Below are 18,735 nucleotides of genomic sequence, written 5' to 3' on the forward strand. Positions count from 1 at the left end.
TACTGTGCAACCTTGTCGTCTGCTTTATGTGACATCCACAGACAGGTGAAGGAGGCTATTCCTCATCCAGTGGTTGGACCGCTGCATGATTTAATACTGGGAGACTGGATCGTGGTGAAGGACCTGAAACGCAAGTCCTGGAGGAACCCAAGGTGGACGGGGCCATACCAGATTCTCCTGACGACCAATTCGGCGGTTAAGATCGAGGGGAGAGCAACGTGGATACACGCTAACCATTGCAAGCGTGCACCTTGTCTGGAGACGGAAGCATTGGATACGCGTTCTGCGTAGTACCAAGGACATTTCCGAGCTGTGCGCAAAGTGCAGTGTCGTTGAAAGTTGCCCTGAGCAATTTGATCGTCGTTTGCAATCGATTCGACTAGACTACACCGCCTGACAGAAGTTTGCCTACATTCAACTCAAGATGGCCACTACGGATGCACGACCATGGCATCAGTTCCGACAACCTGGACTTTGTGGTATACGGGGTGCAGTGGGTTTTGTCTTGGGAATGGCATTTCTTATTGCTCTTATTGTATTTTCGCTTTTGTATTTTAATAAAAGTATGCATAATTCTGATGATACTATGACAATAGATCCAATGACTTCAACTGTTTCACCTGCAACGTTCCAGATGTTGAAAAGTGATGAGAGAGAGGTTGTAGATGAAATGGAATCGGAGATGGAGTTTAATTCTTGGCATAAGTTAGCAACATATTCAGTAAAACAAGTTTTAGGCGAAGAACACCCACCATGTGTGTATTGCCAGCCACTTAAGGATGTTCCACTGATTATGCCAGCACCATTTAATTCAACTAGTTGTTATGATTTTAATTACCATCGAATTATTTCAGGTGACATTGATAAAACGAGACGTGTGGACAGTAGTCATCTGGTTTTGTTCAGGAATTGTCCAGTCTGTCCCACTAACTGCTATCATTACCAGAGTTCTAGTGCTTGATATTTAAATTCCAATCTAGGATGTGCAGCAGTACGTCCTATGCTTACTGGACCAATTGAGAACGAGGGAACGGAAGATGTTCTGATTGATTTTGTTATAGTTCCAGGGCAAAAGTTTGAGTGTTTCGAGAAAAGTTCCGATATTGTTAAAACAGTATTCGTGGGGAACTTTAGTGAAGGGAAAGTAAAGATTGGAACTTGTGGACATACTTGGGTGGTAAATCCATACTGTGAGGCGATGCAGTTTAGAGATGTTAATGGGACTTTACACCCTTGTTACAAGTATAGAAGCTCTGTTCGTGTGGATAGTGAGGGAAAACATCATACTCCACCACCTTCTGGCCCATTGGTATATCCAGGACGCGATATAGCTGATATATTTTGGTATTGTGGGGGTAGAATTAGATCACGTTTACCAAAAGGATGGGTGGGAGTGTGTGCTAAGGTGATGTTAGTTAGTAAGACGTTGATTAAGCCTTTAGGAAATGTGACGGTTGATTCAGGCAGACAGAGACGAGCTGCTCCTGTTGGTTCTTTTGATAGTGGAATTTACATAGATGATATTGGAGTACCAAGAGGGGTGCCTACTGAGTTTAAAGCTAGAAATCAGGTAGCTGCAGGACTAGAATCATTCTTTTGCGTACATTGTACGGTTAACAAAAATGTGGATTGGATTAATTATATATATTATAATCAGCAAAGTTTTATTAATTACACTGTTGATGCGATTTCTGGATTATCAGAACAATTGGCTAAGACTTCAGAGATGGCATGGCAAAACAGGATTGCTCTAGACATGTTGTTGGCTGAAAAAGGGGGTGTTTGTGTACTTTTCAATAATACATGTTGTACGTACATTCCCAATAATACAGCGAGTGATGGGTCAGTCACTAAAGCATTATCAAGCATGCGTACTTTGAGATTAGAATTGTCTGAACATTCTGGATTTGATGATTCAAAAGGAGTTTGGTCATGGATTGACGGTTCTTGGGAAATGTTTGGTAAATGGAAGGCAGTTCTTCTGTCTGTTTTGTGTGGAATAGGTGTCATTTTGTTGATACTATTGTTTTTGGCTTGTTGTCTGTTTCCCTGTGTAAGGAAGATTGTGGAAAAGACAATGGCTAAATCATTTGCTGTTCAAATGATGAACTATAGTCCCTTAGAGGATTCTGACTGGGTTCCACCATTTAAGGATGAAGAGGCTACTGTGAGTGATATGTAATTCTCTTGTTATTTTTGGGGTTATGTTTTGATTAAAGGGGGTTACTTTATTTTCTTGCCTCCATATCTGTATGGATGTTTTATATTTTGTACGCTTATGCTTTTGTATGCCTTTGTTGTTTAAAAAAAAAAAGTAAGGAATGTGATGGCATTTTTTGATATAGTTACTAAGAATGTATTTTTAATAGACTGAGGTTGTGTTTAAACAAATGGATGTTGCAGTTGGTCTTAACCCTTGTGCTACCTTCGGGTCATTGTGACCCACCGTCGTGTAGCGATACCTTTACCTTATAAAAATAAAATTATTATTATTTTTGTATTAACCCTGCCACCGCCGTCTCGGTGCGACTCTTCCTAATACAAAAACATAGATACGTAGGGGAGGGGTATATCACATAATATCAACAGTTAAAACTAGGAGGCACACTCGCGCTGCCCTCAGGTCATTGTGACCCACCGCAGTGTCTGCGTTGTCAAAGTGTGTATATCACGTTATATCACTAGTTAACACTAGGTGGAGCTACCTTCGGGTCATTGTGACCCACCGTCGTGTTGCGATACCTATTCCTACCCCTTGTGCTACCTTCGGGTCATTGTGACCCACCGTCGTGTTGCGATGCCTATTCCTACCCCTTGTGCTACCTTCGGGTCATTGTGACCCACCGTCGTGTTGCGATGCCCATTCCTACCCCTTGTGCTACCTTCGGGTCATTGTGACCCACCGTCGTGTTGCGATGCCCATTCCTACCCCTTGTGCTACCTTCGGGTCATTGTGACCCACCGTCGTGTTGCGATACCTATTCCTACCCCTTGTGCTACCTTCGGGTCATTGTGACCCACCGTCGTGTTGCGATGCCCATTCCTACCCCTTGTGCTACCTTCGGGTCATTGTGACCCACCGTCGTGTTGCGATGCCCATTCCTACCCCTTGTGCTACCTTCGGGTCATTGTGACCCACCGTCGTGTTGCGATACCCATTCCTACCCCTTGTGCTACCTTCGGGTCATTGTGACCCACCGTCGTGTAGCGATACCTTTACCTTATAAAAATAAAATTATTATTATTTTTGTATTAACCCTGCCACCGCCGTCTCGGTGCGACTCTTCCTAATACAAAAACATAGATACGTAGGGGAGGGATATATCACATAATATCAACAGTTAAAACTAGGAGGCACACTCGCGCTGCCCTCAGGTCATTGTGACCCACCGCAGTGTCTGCGTTGTCAAAGTGTGTATATCACGTTATATCACTAGTTAACACTAGGTGGAGCTACCTTCGGGTCATTGTGACCCACCGTCGTGTTGCGATACCTATTCCTACCCCTTGTGCTACCTTCGGGTCATTGTGACCCACCGTCGTGTTGTGATGCCTATTCCTACCCCTTGTGCTACCTTCGGGTCATTGTGACCCACCGTCGTGTTGCGATGCCCATTCCTACCCCTTGTGCTACCTTCGGGTCATTGTGACCCACCGTCGTGTAGCGATACCTTTACCTTATAAAAATAAAATAATTATTATTTTTGTATTAACCCTGCCACCGCCGTCTCGGTGCGACTCTTCCTAATATAAAAACATAGATACGTAGGGGAGGGGTATATCACATAATATCAACAGTTAAAACTAGGAGGCACACTCGCGCTGCCCTCAGGTCATTGTGACCCACCACAGTGTCTGCGTTGTCAAAGTGTGTATATCACGTTATATCACTAGTTAACACTAGGTGGAGCTACCTTCGGGTCATTGTGACCCAGCGCAGTGTCTGCGTTGTCAATTGTGAACCCGCCGCCCGCCCCAGAAGTTTATATATCAGGTTATATCACTAGTTAACACTAGGTGGAGCTGTCCGCGGGTCGTTGTGACCCACCGCAGTGTCTGCGTTGTCAATTACGGCGATCGAATTAGGTAGGCGTCATTGGGCTCTCTCAACTTGACGAGGTTTGATCCACGCCTCCAACATCTCCCCTGAGTCTAATGACGCCTTTACGATTCGACGATTGGCGATCCCTCTCGGCGGGAGAATTGGCCTGGCGTCAGAGAAAACCGCGGTCGGACCCTTCTGCCAAGTTTGCAGGTAGGACGGCCTCGGCGAGCAGACGGGGCGACGTGACGTCTGGCGTCAGAGAAAACCGCGGCCGGACCTCTCTCACCACTTAGTTTTTTATTTTATTTTATTTTGTTTATTTTATTTTATTTCAGAGAACCAGAGAAAACCGCGGCCGGACCTCTCTCACCACTTTATTTATATATATTTTTTTATTTTTGTTTTGTCCAACCAGAGAACCAGAGAAAACCGCCGTCGGACCCTTCTGCCAAGTTGCAAGCAGACGGGCCACGTGACGTCTGGCTTCAGAGAAACCGCGGTCGGACCCGTCTGCCGAGCGGCCGTGCGGCTGCGGCCCCTTTGGAATCAGACTGGCCACGTCGACCGACATTAAATTGATAAGGTCGGAAGGGCGGGAGACAAATGGTAACCGCGGCCGGACCCGTCTGCCGAGCGGCCGTGCGGCTGCGGCCCCTTTGGAATCAGACTGGCCACGTCGACCTAGATTAAATTGATAAGGTCGGAAGGGCGGGAGACAAATGGTAACCGCGGCCGGACCCGTCTGCCGAGCGGCCGTGCGGCTGCGGCCCCTTTGGAATCAGACTGGCCACGTCGACCTAGATTAAATTGATAAGGTCGGAACGAAAGGGAGACAGATGAAATCGACGCCTCTCTCCGACCTCGTCTCGTCCACTTTATTTATGTATTTTATTTTATATTATTTTATTTTTAAAATTGTTTTCTTTTTGTCCAACCGCGCGCGCCGCCTTTTACGATTCGACGATTGGCAATCCCTCTCGGCGGGAGAATTGGCCTGGCGTCAGAGAAAACCGCGGTCGGACCCTTCTGCCAAGTTTGCAGGTAGGACGGCCTCGGCGAGCAGACGGGGCGACGTGACGTCTGGCGTCAGAGAAAACCGCGGCCGGACCTCTCTCACCACTTAGTTTTTTATTTTATTTTGTTTATTTTATTTTATTTTTTTGGTCCAACCAGAGAACCAGAGAAAACCGCGGCCGGACCTCTCTCACCACTTTATTTATATATTATTTTTTTTTTTTTTTTTTTTTTGTTTTGTCCAACCAGATAACCAGAGAAAACCGCCGTCGGACCCTTCTGCCAAGTTGCAAGCAGACGGGCCACGTGACGTCTGGCTTCAGAGAAACCGCGGTCGGACCCGTCTGCCGAGCGGCCGTGCGGCTGCGGCCCCTTTGGAATCAGACTGGCCACGTCGACCGACATTAAATTGATAAGGTCGGAAGGGCGGGAGACAAATGGTAACCGCGGCCGGACCCGTCTGCCGAGCGGCCGTGCGGCTGCGGCCCCTTTGGAATCAGACTGGCCACGTCAACCTAGATTAAATTGATAAGGTCGGAAGGGCGGGAGACAGATGAAATGGACGCCTCTCTCCGACCTGGTCTCGTCCACTTTATTTATTTATTTAATTTTATATTATATTATTTATTTTTATTTATTTATTTATTTTTTTGGGTCCAACCGCGCGCGCGCGCCGCCTTTTACGATTCGACGATTCTTGATCGCTCTTTGGCGGTCGAATTAGGGAGGCGTCCTTAGAATAATTTGTCCATGCAATCACGTAAGCTGTAGACAAGTGCTACTAACACACATTCCGTGGGGGTCAGGACAGCTTCTGTCTAGGGTAACGCAGCTATGGCTCGGGATTTCAGTGCGCTGCAAGTTCTACAGCAGATGTTTGCCAACATCGAGCAAAGTAGTGAGTCTGAAGAGGAGGCCGAGGATGTGTCAGAAGATGACGGGGAAGAGTGTGCAGAGAATGTGGCAGAAGAGGAGGAGGAAGAAGAAGACGGGCAAGAGTACGCGGAGCATGTGTCAGAAGAGGAAGAGGAAGACGGGCAAGAGTATGACGCAGTCAACCACGACGACGACGGTGCCGTCGCCGCCAACCAAGCCCCTCAAATCGACAGAGATACTTTCTTGTCGAAAAACGGCCAAATTGAATGGCGTTCGATTGCGTATCGGAGGAATCCGAGGCTGCTGTCGCAACGTGACAGTACGGAGAGGACCCCCAGAGGACCCACAGCTTACGCCGTTTCCCACGCTCACGACATCGTCTCCGCATTTTTACTCTTTGTCACGCCACAAATCGAAAGAGTAATCTTGGACGTGACAAATCGGGAAGGTTATCTGAAACGCGGAGAGGAGTGGAAAGCCATGGACGCCACTGACCTACGTGCCTACATAGGGCTGCTAATCCTGGCAGGGGTGTACAAGTCCCGAGGCGAAGCGGCCGCCAGTCTATGGGACGCGCAAAGCGGCAGAGCGATTTTCCGCGCTACCATGCAGCTGAAACTCTTCTACACCTATTCGACGTCGATACGATTTGACGACCGTGGGACACGAGCGGCGAGACGCGCGACGGACAAGTTGGCGGCGATAAGAGAGGTCTGGGATATGTGGGTAGAGAGATTACCACGCCTCTACGACCCAGGGCCCGAAGTGACCGTGGACGAACAACTGCTCGCGTTCAGAGGACGGTGTCCTTTCAAGCAGTACATGCCAAGCAAACCGGCGAAATACGGCATCAAGTCGTGGGTGGCGTGCGATGCAAAATCAAGCTACGCTTGGAAGATGCAAGTCTACACCGGGAAGCAGATGGACGGAGTCCCGGAGAGGAACCAGGGGATGCGCGTCGTGCTCGACGTGACAGAGGGCCTGAAGGATCGCAATGTGACGTGTGACAATTTCTTCACCTCTTACGAACTCGGACGAGAGCTCATGGCGACGAGAAACATGACCGTGGTTGGCACCGTGCGAAAGAACAGGGCCGAGCTGCCGTCCGAGCTGCTGACGACGAAGACGCGACGGGTGCTGTCGTCGCAGTTCGCCTTCACTCCAACCACCACTCTGGTTTCCTACCTCGCGAAGAAAAATAAGAAAGTTTTACTCATGAGCACACGCCACACAGACGCTGAAATCAGTGACAGAAACGACGGCAAACCGACCATCGTCCTGGATTATAATTTGAACAAAGGCGGAGTCGACAATCTGGATAAGGTCATCACGGCCTACAGCTGTAAAAGGAAGACGGCCCGCTGGCCCCTCGTCATCTTCAGCAACATCGTTGACGTCTCCTCCTACAACGCCTTTGTGATATGGAGAGAGATCAACCCCAACTGGATGCCGCGTAAGCGCAACAAGAGAAGGTTTTTCCTCGAGCAACTCGGAAGGGCCCTCGTGACGCCGCTGATCGAAAGAAGACGATGTCTGCCCCGCACTGGAGCTGCTGCCGCGGTTGTGAAAGATCTACGGATGGCCAGCTGTCGCGATCCGCCTCCTCAACGGCGACCCGGAGAGGATGGCGCAGCGGCAGCAGCAGCAGCAGCAGCTGCCACCGCCGCCTCCTCATCGGCAGGACCGACGTCGCCGGTCCATGCCAGTAAGAGGAAGAGATGTCAAGTCTGCCCGGTGAAGAAGGACCGTAAAACGTTCACCGTTTGTCGCGGGTGTAAGAGGCCTGTCTGCAAATCCTGTTCGCATGTATACTGCCCCACATGCCCCACCGAGCTGGGCTTCGGCCAAGGAGAGGTTCCCGTTGACCCTGGACGACCCGCGGGAGTGTGTGCAGAAGACTGAACAACTCAGTCGAGTGCAGAAGAGGGCTTTGCTCAAGCCACAGCGCTGCTAACGCTACTACCAACACATGCATGGGATGTATAGATGATGTATCAGGACGGCGGGCTGGAGGTTCTATCCCTAGTGCTGTCTGCGGGTCGTTGTGAAGCACGGTGTCATGCGTGGTGTGACAACTTTTCATGATACAAAAATAAAGTGAAACATTTGATTTTATTCCTCGCGTTGTCTTCCTAGTCTATGACGCCACTCTCGTGCCGTTTCGGGGTCGTGGTGAAGCAAACTGACGTTGTGACAACTTTTTCATAATAAAAAATAAATAAAGTGAACCCTTTTATTTCTAGCCTTGTCTGCCTAGCCTATTAGTACACTCTCGCGCTGTATCCTAGTCTGCGCTGTGACTCACCATACCTAGTCTTTTACGCCACCCTCGTGCTGACAACCTTTCGTAATACAAAAATAGTGAAGTGAAACATTATCCGTCTAAATAAAAATGAAATCATATTTGCCCTGACTGTGAAGCGAACCCAGGCCTCGGAGTTGAAAGCCCCACAGTCTTGCCACCAGACCACCAGAGAGATACTTGTTTATTGCGCTGTCTCTGCCTTTTTGTTAGACACGGCAACGTCTGTGTTGTCTATTACGAGACCCCGCACTGTCTCCGGTTCCTTGTGACCCACAGCGGTCTTCTGACAACTTTTCATAATACAAAACATAAGTCAAACCTTTCATTCCCACGCTGTGGGTCACAACGACCCCTGAGACAGCGCGAAGGTGGCGTAATATGCAACGCTGTGGGTCACAATGACCCCTGAGACATCGCGAAGGTGGCGTAATATGCAACGCTGTGGGTCACAATGACCCCCGAGACAGCGCGAAGGTGGCGTAATATGCAACGCTGTGGGTCACAACGACCCCCGAGACAGCGCGAAGGTGGCGTAATAGACAACGCTGTGGGTCACAACGACCCCCCCGAGACAGCGCGAAGGTGGCGTAATAGACAACGCTGTGGGTCACAACGACCCCCCGAGACAGCGCGAAGGTGGCGTAATATGCAACGCTGTGGGTCACAACGACCCCCGAGACAGCGCGAAGGTGGCGTAATAGACAACGCTGTGGGTCACAAAGACCCCCCGAGACAGCGCGAAGGTGGCGTAATATGCAACGCTGTGGGTCACAACGACCCCCGAGACAGCGCGAAGGTGGCGTAATATGCAACGCTGTGGGTCACAACGACCCCCGAGACAGCGCGAAGGTGGCGTAATAGACAACGCTGTGGGTCACAACGACCCCCCGAGACAGCGCGATGGTGGCGTAATATACAACGCTGTGGGTCACAATGACCCGGAGACAGCGCGAAGGATAAGTTCAGGCTGCATAGACAATGAGGAGAGCGTGAGGGTTAAACAATGGCGTTTTTGCCGATTTTCAGAGAATCATTCAACATGGCAAAACTGACACCTAGCTAGTTACATGCACCTCCAAATTACTTACCAAAAGAGCCAAGAATTAAGAAATTTGAACTTACCTTAGAGAAACGAGAGCATTAACTGTATATTACTGTATTCGCCTGTTACCAGACGCCGCCATTGTTTTTAAAATACAGACGACCCTAGTTTGACGTCACGGACAAACCTGAGCCTGATTGGCCTGTTGAGCAAAGGGCTCGCTCAACATGGCTCAATGATTGGCTAATTTCTGCTCAACTCTGCTCAGCTCTGCTCAACCATTGGCCGCTAGTAGGGACTTGGCTGTTCGACCGCCTGGGAATACCAGGTGCTGTAAGCTTTTTTTCCCTCTTTTCTCACCAGCAGGGGGTACTGTTTCCCCACCTCGTGTCACACAGCTCCTCAACCGCTTGGCTTGACCTGTCTCAGGATTCCCAGATTATTTTTCACAAACATGTTCGGGGGAAAGCGTATACGCAGTCCCCCACTACCAGAAATTATGCAGTCAAGATTCCCGCATTTGGGGAATTCGCAAAGGTCAGCACAGCCGAAGTGCAATGGCCGAGCCTCGCCCTGGGTGAACCTCCTTCGTGATCAAGGTGTCTCCCCTGCCAGGTAAGTATGAGTTGGAAGGGAAACTGGTGCCCTCACCCACGTGCCATGGCTGCCGCAGTCACCCGCGGTAAGCAGACAGGCAGAAAAAACAGCCAATGGAAGAGGCGGGCTGAAGGGAGCAAGCCCCACCTCCCACTCACCCATGCAGAAAGAAACAGCTAATGGAAGGGGTGGGCAGAAGGGAACCATCCCCACCTCCCACTCACCCATCCCCCCACCCCTCCCTTGCCCTGGCCCTTGAAGAGAGAGAGACACAGAGAAAGAGAGAGAGAGACACAAACAGACAGAGAGAGAGAGAGAGAGAGAGAGAGAGAGAGAGAGAGAGAGAGAGAGAGAGAGAGAGAGAGAGAGAGAGAGAGAGAGACAATACCTACAGTAACAATAAACTTAAACTGACCACCAAAAACTAAGGAGGAATCGCAAATCAAGCTGAGCTACTGGGCAGAGTGGTGTCATCTATAAGTAGCCTATGACCCACAGCTTCCTTCGCTTACGGCCATACCACCCTGAACACGCCCGATCTCGTCCGATCTCGGAAGCTAAGCAGGGTCGGGCCTAGTTAGTACTTGGATGGGAGACCGCCTGCGCCAAAGCTGGGGAACATTCGTCTACCTGGGGGGGGAAGAAGAAAAAGGAGGAAAAAAGAGAGAAAAAAGGAGAGAAAAAGAGAAGGAAGGAATTTTTATGGCCCAGACCTACATCACCAATGTTTTTTAAATGTTGAGGTATATCAGGAATCACAATTAAAACCTTATATTTCTATTTCTATATACATATATATGGGATAAAAGTTAATCCCAAGGTTCTGGTTTGACTAAATTGTTGCCAGAAATTCAAGTGGTTATATATTTTTTGTGGAAATCACCTAATCACTGTTTGGTTAATAACAAAACAATGATGATACTAATAACTGTTAAATGAATATTTAAAATTAAGTTGATGTATTTAGCAGAAACTTTTATCCACAAAACACACAAACGAAGCATAGGAAGATACATTTCTGTTGTGATCAAACTTTTATTTTCAGTCATCACAAAGCCATTATACAGTAGTAAGTGAATCCCTCCATTCACTTATTCAACAGTAACTATAGACAATAACTTAAATATATACAGAACAGTAGTGAATCCCTCCATTCACTTATTCAACAGTAACTATAGACAATAACTTAAATATATACAGAACAGTAGTGAATCCCTCCATTCACTTATTCAACAGTAACTATAGACAATAACTTAAATATATACAGAACAGTAGTGAATCCCTCCATTCACTTATTCAACAGTAACTATAGACAATAACTTAAATATATACAGAACAGTAGTGAATCCCTCCATTCACTTATTCAACAGTAACTATAGACAATAACTTAAATATATACAGAACAGTAGTGAATCCCTCCATTCACTTATTCAACAGTAACTATAGACAATAACAGAAAACATTAACAGAACTATTAACAACATTAAAGTGTTCAGTGTCCATGCCTCTGGGAGGGGGAGGGGTAGAGGGGCACTAGCCCAGTGTCCATGCCTCTGGGAGGGGGAGTAGAGGTGCACTAGCCCAGCGTCCATGCCTCTGGGAGGGGGGTAGAGGGGCACTAGCCCAGTGTCCATGCCTCTGGGAGGGGAGTAGAGGGGCACTAGCCCAGTGTCCATGCCTCTGGGAGGGGGGTAGAGGGGCACTAGCCCAGCGTCCATGCCTCTGGGAGGGGGGTAGAGGGGCACTAGCCCAGTGTCCATGCCTCTGGGAGGGGGGTAGAGGGGCACTAGCCCAGTGTCCATGCCTCTGGGAGGGGGGGTAGAGGGGCACTAGCCCAGTGTCCATGCCTCTGGGAGGGGGGGTAGAGGGGCACTAGCCCAGTGTCCATGCCTCTGGGAGGGGGGTAGAGGGGCACTAGCCCAGTGTCCATGCCTCTGGGAGGGGGGTAGAGGGGCACTAGCCCAGTGTCCATGCCTCTGGGAGGGGGGGTAGAGGGGCACTAGCCCAGTGTCCATGCCTCTGGGAGGGGGGTAGAGGGGCACTAGCCCAGTGTCCATGCCTCTGGGAGGGGGGTAGAGGGGCACTAGCCCAGTGTCCATGCCTCTGGGAGGGGGGTAGAGGGGCACTAGCCCAGTGTCCATGCCTCTGGGAGGGGGGTAGAGGGGCACTAGCCCAGTGTCCATGCCTCTGGGAGGGGGGTAGAGGGGCACTAGCCCAGTGTCCATGCCTCTGGGAGGGGGGTAGAGGGGCACTAGCCCAGTGTCCATGCCTCTGGGAGGGGGAGTAGAGGGGCACTAGCCCAGTGTCCATGCCTCTGGGAGGGGGGGTAGAGGGGCACTAGCCCAGCGTCCATGCCTCTGGGAGGGGGGTAGAGGGGCACTAGCCCAGCGTCCATGCCTCTGGGAGGGGGGTAGAGGGGCACTAGCCCAGCGTCCATGCCTCTGGGAGGGGGGTAGAGGGGCACTAGCCCAGTGTCCATGCCTCTGGGAGGGGGGTAGAGGGGCACTAGCCCAGCGTCCATGCCTCTGGGAGGGGGGTAGAGGGGCACTAGCCCAGCGTCCATGCCTCTGGGAGGGGGGTAGAGGGGCATCTACTTTTGTTTCATGTCCTCCAACCATTGCTCCTTGGGAACAGCCTCTACAGAGGGGCAGTACACAGTTCCTTTGTACTGACTGTGTCCAGTCTGGGCTGTCCTGAACTGCCCGCATTTCTTGCATGTGTTGTGGAGTACATGGCGGGTTAGTTTTCGGACCGGAGCAGGGGGTGCAGGGAAGATACCTCCCAGGGCCTGTGGAGCAGCGACGAGGACAGGCACCTGTGAGGTCACCGGAGCCAGCACCAACAGACGAGGGGCCGAGGGTGGAGCAGGGAAGAGCTGACGCTGGGCATGCATCTTTATAGCAACCGGTGTTACATCTGTGGGCGGGACCTTTCTTTTCAACCGCGCCTGGCCCACGGTGCTGCAGGGCAGTTGGTACTGGAGAGCCGGGCCTGGGTGGGGGAGCGCAGATGGAAGGCGCACATTAGCAGGAGGGAGTGGGTTGGCTGCCGCAGACAAGCGACTGGGCAAGTTCAGCCCCTGCATAACCACAGCGTTGTCCTGCTTCTTCACCCTCTTGTTGTGCCACTGCACAAGGGTGGTGTGGCTTACATCCACCAGCTGCAGTGTGGTCTGCTGCATGACCGTCCCATTTGCTAAAATGCGCTGCCTGATTTTCCTGTAGTCATCCAGGATTAAACTCCATCTGGACACTGCACCAGTCCCCTTCTTCTTGGGAGAGCGATGGATGGCACAGAGCCTGACAAAGATCAGTTCAATCAGGCGGCAGCAATCAGGCCATTGGGCAAGCGGGGCAGTGGTGGTGAGTGCGTGCCTCTTCATGCTCTCCACCCCTGGAGTGAACTCCTGCCTCTTCTTTGGAGACCTGAACCTCCCTGTGTCCAGCCTGCTCTGGTGTCTGGCAGCAAAGGTAACCCTCTGCTGGTCGTAGTCCAGCAGGTTCTGCCACAGAGCAACAATGTTGCTTACCTACACAGAGAGAACATATGAGAAGACAAAAAGATGTGCAAGTGTGAACATTTTTGGCAGGGCACAGAGGGAATGTAGCAAGACAATGAATGTTATTGACCTGCTGGTTGGTGAGGGCCAGAGAGGACTGGTTCCTCAGCTCCACCAAACACTCAGCCAAGCTGTCTACTCTGTCTAAGCCCGGCATGCCAGAGTCATCCACAGCCTAAAAATAAATAAACAAAAATGAGCATCACAATGGATGGTCAGTGAAGTGGGACAAAACGCAGATACATTGATTTTCTTAAGATACCAGGGAGGGAGCAGCCAGGGGGGTAGCAGGCAGGGAGGGAGCAGGCAGGATGTTAGTAGCCAGGGAGGCAGCAGGCAGGGAGGGAGCAGCCATGGAGGCAGGAGGCAGGATGGGAGCAGCCATGAAGGCAGGAGGCAGGGTGGGAGCAGCCATGGAGGCAGGAGGCAGGATGGGAGCAGGCATGGAGGCAGGAGGCAGGGTGGGAGCAGCCATGGAGGCAGGAGGCAGGGTGGGAGCAGGCAGGGTGGGAGCAGCCATGAAGGCAGGAGGCAGGGTGGGAGCAGCCATGGAGGCAGGAGGCAGGGTGGGAGCAGGCAGGGTGGGAGCAGCCATGGAGGCAGGAGGCAGGATGGGAGCAGCCATGGAGGCAGGAGGCAGGGTGGGAGCAGCCATGGAGGCAGGAGGCAGGGTGGGAGCAGCCATGGAGGCAGGAGGCAGGGTGGGAGCAGCCATGGAGGCAGGAGGCAGGGTGGGAGCAGCCATGGAGGCAGGAGGCAGGATGGGAGCAGCCATGGAGGCAGGAGGCAGGGTGGGAGCAGGCAGGGAGGGAGCAGCCATGGAGGCAGGAGGCAGGATGGGAGCAGCCATGGAGGCAGAAGGCAGGATGGGAGCAGCCATGGAGGCAGGAGGCAGGGTGGGAGCAGCCATGGAGGCAGGAGGCAGGGTGGGAGCAGCCATGGAGGCAGAAGGCAGGATGGGAGCAGCCATGGAGGCAGGAGGCAGGGTGGGAGCAGGCAGGGTGGGAGCAGCCATGGAGGCAGGAGGCAGGATGGGAGCAGCCATGGAGGCAGGAGGCAGGGTGGGAGCAGGCAGGGTGGGAGCAGCCATGGAGGCAGAAGGCAGGATGGGAGCAGCCATGGAGGCAGGAGGCAGGGTGGGAGCAGCCATGGAGGCAGGAGGCAGGGTGGGAGTAGAGAAGCTTGGGTCATCCAGGAGACTTGACACAGCAAGACTTGGTTCTTCCTGGAAGCCCTCATCTTCTTCTTCCTCGCCCTCATGAACATCCTCCAGCATGCCCTCTGTCTCCTCTGAGTCGGGGTTCACGTTGAGAGACTGCCCAGTCTGACTCAGCAGGTAGTCAACACCAAGCAGCTCTCCTATAAAATAGTACAGTCACACACATTATTAGCTGTATTTGTAGCATTCTATATAGATACTGTTTAATATCAGAGTAGTGTTTCTGTATCATGTTATGAGCAAGTAACTGTATGGTTTGCTTTGGTAATGGGCATAGTAAAAATAAAGCCTTGTTGAACTTAAGTTAGAACACAGAAAACCCACAAACAGTATTATATATCCAGATATCAGCTTGACATATCAGTGTATTTGGCAGGTGGCGTGAAGGTTGGCACAAATGCCCGGCCAAACACTTTCAGGCTGTTGGTGTTTACACAGTGGGCCACACCCCCGGAGTAGGTGAGGAGGGACGATGGCTTGCTGGTCACTGCTGCAGTCCCCCGATCCTGGTTCCACCTATTTAGGCCTTCCAGGAGGTACAGCTGGAAATTCAGTGCATTTGCACTGGTTCCTGAAGAAAATATATAAATGATGTCGGCCAATTAAAAAAAGGTCTTGCTTTTCAATCTGAATAATGGTTTCATAAAAAAACATAAATGTATTGAAAACATTAAACATAAGAGAGACACCAACCTGGAATGAACCTGTTTAGGTGGCAATGAAACGACTCCAGGGATGTGGACCCCCTGGCACAGCGGTACCTGGTCAGTACGACGCCCCCCTTGGTGGTGCTTCCAACCTCAGTGTACAGCTGCACCCCTGGCACGTCCTGGATGCACTTGACGTGGTGTTTCTGCACACGCCAGAGGTGCTCCATGCGCACCTGGTCCAGCAGTGGCACCCCCATGAGGTCTCTACCTCTTGCACCCCCCAGTTCCTGCAGCAGCCGGTCGATGAGGCTGATGGTTGTCTCTTCGCCGCGTGTCTTCCTGCGGCAGTAGAGGCTCAGCTCCATCTTGGAGATCTTGGTGTCCACCACAAGATCCGTTATGGATGGCACACCCTCCTGCCTGAGCTGCGCTCTCTTTGCCTGCCGCAACAGAGTGAGGTCCCCTGCATCCCACTCAAAGATGCAGGCAGACAGAGAGCCCATAAAGGTGGGGTAGAGTGGGTGAGCATCGGTGGTGCAGCCGATAGCCATCCTCCTCATAAAGTGCCAGATGTCCAGCCGTATGTGGAGGTCTGGCCACTCTCCAAACCTGGTCTGCAGCTTGCTTGGCCCCTCGCTTTTGCAGCAGCCACAGTCCACGTACAGCAGCACTGGGGGTGGAACAGCTGCCTGGCGGTACCGCTCCATCACACCAGACACCATGTGATCCAATCCCGGCCCCTCCTGCACTGTGAGGACACTGGTCAGGATCTGTCCAACCTCGTTCCCAAGGGAGGTCACCCAGAGAGCGGTCCCCTTGCCATGGCCAGACAGCTTCTTTGTGATCTAGAATGTGACAAAAGTTAATGTTTATATGAGAGTATATATTACATACATGGTAATGTACACAGTAATGTACAATTACACAGTCAAATGATGTATTACCTTTTTGGTTGAATCCATTTTTAAAATGGAGCCAAACGTGGAGGTGATGCTGGCCTTGATGTGGTCCATGCGGGAGAGGATGTCCCTGCCGTACACAGACAGCAGCCAGCGACTGGTGGGAATTTCGATGGGCTCAGGGGGCTCCTGGCAGACCACTGGGAACAGACTGGGTCGATCCACAAAGTCAGCACACTCCCCGAGATAGTGTGCCAACCGGGTCAGCCATTCCTCCCCATGGTTCTCCTTGAGCTGCTTCACCAGTCGTGTTGGACTGTTGCCAAGGGTCCTTTCCCGAAGCATCCGAATGACACGAATGTCACAAGCATACCTGACATGCCCATTGTTGGAGTGATTAGTTACATGTTTATGGAGGGTAATGTCAGTTGTTATAGGCTTCACAATCACCATCTTTTCAAAAATGCATTACTCACTTGCAGGTCAGGATGAGCCGGAACAAATTCTGGTGTGGCAGGTCCAGCTGGTCCCTGACAGTCTGACTGGTAGACAGAGTGGTCAGGAAACACACAGAGCACCTGAGTGTCTCTGTCACCATTAGGTAGTATCTGTCAATGTCAAGGACCTTCCGAGCTCTCCTGTGAATGCCAGCACCCGTCAACTGCTTCCCACAAGCTGGGCAGAACACCCTCACCCTCCAAAGGCGGTAGGGCATCCACACCATCAGCCGATGGGTGAAGAAGCGGTCGGGTGTTGGCGTTTGGTGATAAATCAGTGCTGGAACAGGGGGCTCATACCACAGCTTCAAATCTGGCCGCAGTTTGCCAGAGTGAAAGAGGGTGTTGGATATCCACCTCTGATCTTGAACAGGGATTGACTTGCTCAGCTCACCCGGCAACCAGACAGAAGCTGTAGCCCCAGTAGCAGCTAGATGGATTTCTCCTGTCCCATCCTGTTTGGGAGACAACAGCAAATAAGAATATGTTTTTTTGCATTCAAAAAGGCTACTCTCAAGATGACTTGAAACATAACCAGACAAAAAGGAGACGCTGTACTCACAGTGGCTACTTCCAGGCTGGTGCTAACAGCAGGGCTGGGGGTCCTCACAGAGGCGGTAGACGGGGTCCTCAGTGAGGATGGAGGATGAGCAGGACTGGGGGTCCTCACAGAGGATGGAGAAGGAGCAGGGCTGGAGGTCCTCACAGAGGATGGAGGAGGAGCGGGGCTGGGGGTCTTCCTCGCCACAATATTGGGCTTCACTGAGGCAGACTGTGACCCACCAAAGCGTGATTTAGTGAACTGCAAGGGGAAACAGAGTTAATTTTGTTATTCAGCACATTCAAAATGATTTATACAAAACATGAATAACTAAGAAAATATTTACCATTGACACACTCAGAGGGGACCGCAGGAAAGAAGGCTGGGCTGCAGCACCAGTGGACAAGTCTGAAGCCACAGACTGTGGTGCTTGAGGTGACTGTAATGTATCAGCAACAGCATTGTAAGAGACCTGAGATGCAAGATAGTCAGATGTAAAAAAATTATACATCACCTTAACAGCATGGAATCCACAATTACAGACCATGGACCCTCCAAATAGGGCGGTCTGTCCACGGGCCTGCATGGGGCATTCTCAATCTGAAACAATCAGAATAGTTATTCAGCCAGTCACTCAGTGTACAGTCCATTGTCTGATATTATCTGCACCATTGTATTGACCCTTTTTCATCAAGTGACCTGCAGACTAATGACTGTAAGAAGTAATAAGCACATATTTTGCAGTACTTTACCTTTTCATAGAGGTCATGCCATTTCCGCTGCCTTGGGGCAGGTCTATTGCCTCCTCCAGCAGGCCAAACCCCTGAGCCAGCAAATGCCCTCAGCCTCGCCATCCACTCTCCATCTCCCATGGATTTATGGCTCTTAGGCTTGGTGCTCATCTAAAATAACAGAGACATATTAATAACCATAGTTACAACTATGTATGGAAGCATGGTGTGCTGAACCAACTTGTGCATACTCATAAGTACAGTAACATGAGCAAACTAGACTGCTAACGGTTTTTGTTTCGTTTTTAACAGCTTACTGTATCTACAATGATTGACATGTCATTCTTACCAAAGCTTCAGGTAGGATCATTATAAATTCCATTATTCTTTGGAGGTAGACCCACTTTAAATGAATGTAAGTAGCTACAGTAAAGGACTAGTTAATATTTACACTAAAACCGTAGAAGTTTAGACTAGGTACTGTAAGCAGACCCCGCAATGTCGACAAGTTAATACTGAATGTTGGTTACTGTACTGCACTGTCTGTACTGTAGCTAGCTACCTACTGTACCTCCGCTTGTCAGACGTAATAAACGTAGAGCTATAGCACGTTAACTAGTTAAATGATGAAGTAACCAATACAACTAACGTTATAATAACACTTACTTGAATTACTGCGAATATATCCTGCCTGTTTCCTCTCACGATTACATTAGAAATTAGCGTTACTGTAGTACAGTAGCGATTGCTAATATTAGCT

At 50.6% G+C, this 18,735-nt stretch overlaps 3 protein-coding genes, 1 non-coding gene and 1 pseudogene across 5 annotated transcripts in view; 2 read left to right on the forward strand and 3 right to left on the reverse strand.

Moving 5' to 3' along the window:
- Positions 1-5,893: 5,893 nt before the first annotated feature.
- Positions 5,894-9,968, forward strand: LOC134023934 (piggyBac transposable element-derived protein 4-like). Its single transcript, XM_062466680.1, has 3 exons — positions 5,894-5,957; positions 6,078-7,640; positions 9,898-9,968. Exons 1-3 carry the CDS (start codon positions 5,894-5,896, stop codon positions 9,966-9,968), a joined length of 1,698 nt encoding a protein of 565 aa, XP_062322664.1.
- LOC134031415 (U1 spliceosomal RNA) lies at positions 9,742-9,905 on the reverse strand. The gene has a single exon (XR_009931910.1). It is a non-coding gene; the product is annotated as a U1 spliceosomal RNA (small nuclear RNA).
- Positions 9,969-10,385: 417 nt separating the features above from the next.
- On the forward strand, positions 10,386-10,506 carry LOC134031285 (5S ribosomal RNA; annotated as a pseudogene).
- Positions 10,507-12,262: 1,756 nt separating this feature from the next.
- Positions 12,263-13,841, reverse strand: LOC134008632 (uncharacterized). The gene is made up of 2 exons (XM_062448147.1): positions 13,509-13,841; positions 12,263-13,408 (listed from the first exon to the last, which is right to left on the reverse strand). Exons 1-2 carry the CDS (start codon positions 13,593-13,595, stop codon positions 12,470-12,472), a joined length of 1,026 nt encoding a protein of 341 aa, XP_062304131.1. The 5' UTR covers positions 13,596-13,841; the 3' UTR covers positions 12,263-12,469.
- A 654-nt stretch (positions 13,842-14,495) lies between these two features.
- LOC134038842 (uncharacterized) overlaps positions 14,496-18,735 on the reverse strand; it is a 4,484-nt gene continuing 244 nt past the window's right edge. The window contains exons 2-9 of one of the 2 annotated variants that reach the window (XM_062484574.1): positions 17,997-18,146; positions 17,759-17,844; positions 17,591-17,683; positions 17,266-17,505; positions 16,683-17,158; positions 16,252-16,579; positions 15,351-16,152; positions 14,496-15,228 (exon numbers count right to left, since the gene is read on the reverse strand). In XM_062484574.1, coding sequence (XP_062340558.1) covers positions 15,005-15,228; positions 15,351-16,152; positions 16,252-16,579; positions 16,683-17,158; positions 17,266-17,505; positions 17,591-17,683; positions 17,759-17,830 — 2,235 coding nt within the window. In that variant the 5' untranslated portion in view covers positions 17,831-17,844; positions 17,997-18,146 and the 3' untranslated portion in view covers positions 14,496-15,004. Of the gene's footprint in view, positions 15,229-15,350; positions 16,153-16,251; positions 16,580-16,682; positions 17,159-17,265; positions 17,506-17,590; positions 17,684-17,758; positions 17,845-17,996; positions 18,151-18,735 lie in introns of those variants that run through there. The other variant, XM_062484493.1, reaches the window with a different exon arrangement.

This window comes from Osmerus eperlanus, chromosome 1, assembly GCF_963692335.1.
Source record: "Osmerus eperlanus chromosome 1, fOsmEpe2.1, whole genome shotgun sequence".
Classification (NCBI taxonomy): Eukaryota; Metazoa; Chordata; class Actinopteri; order Osmeriformes; family Osmeridae; genus Osmerus; species Osmerus eperlanus.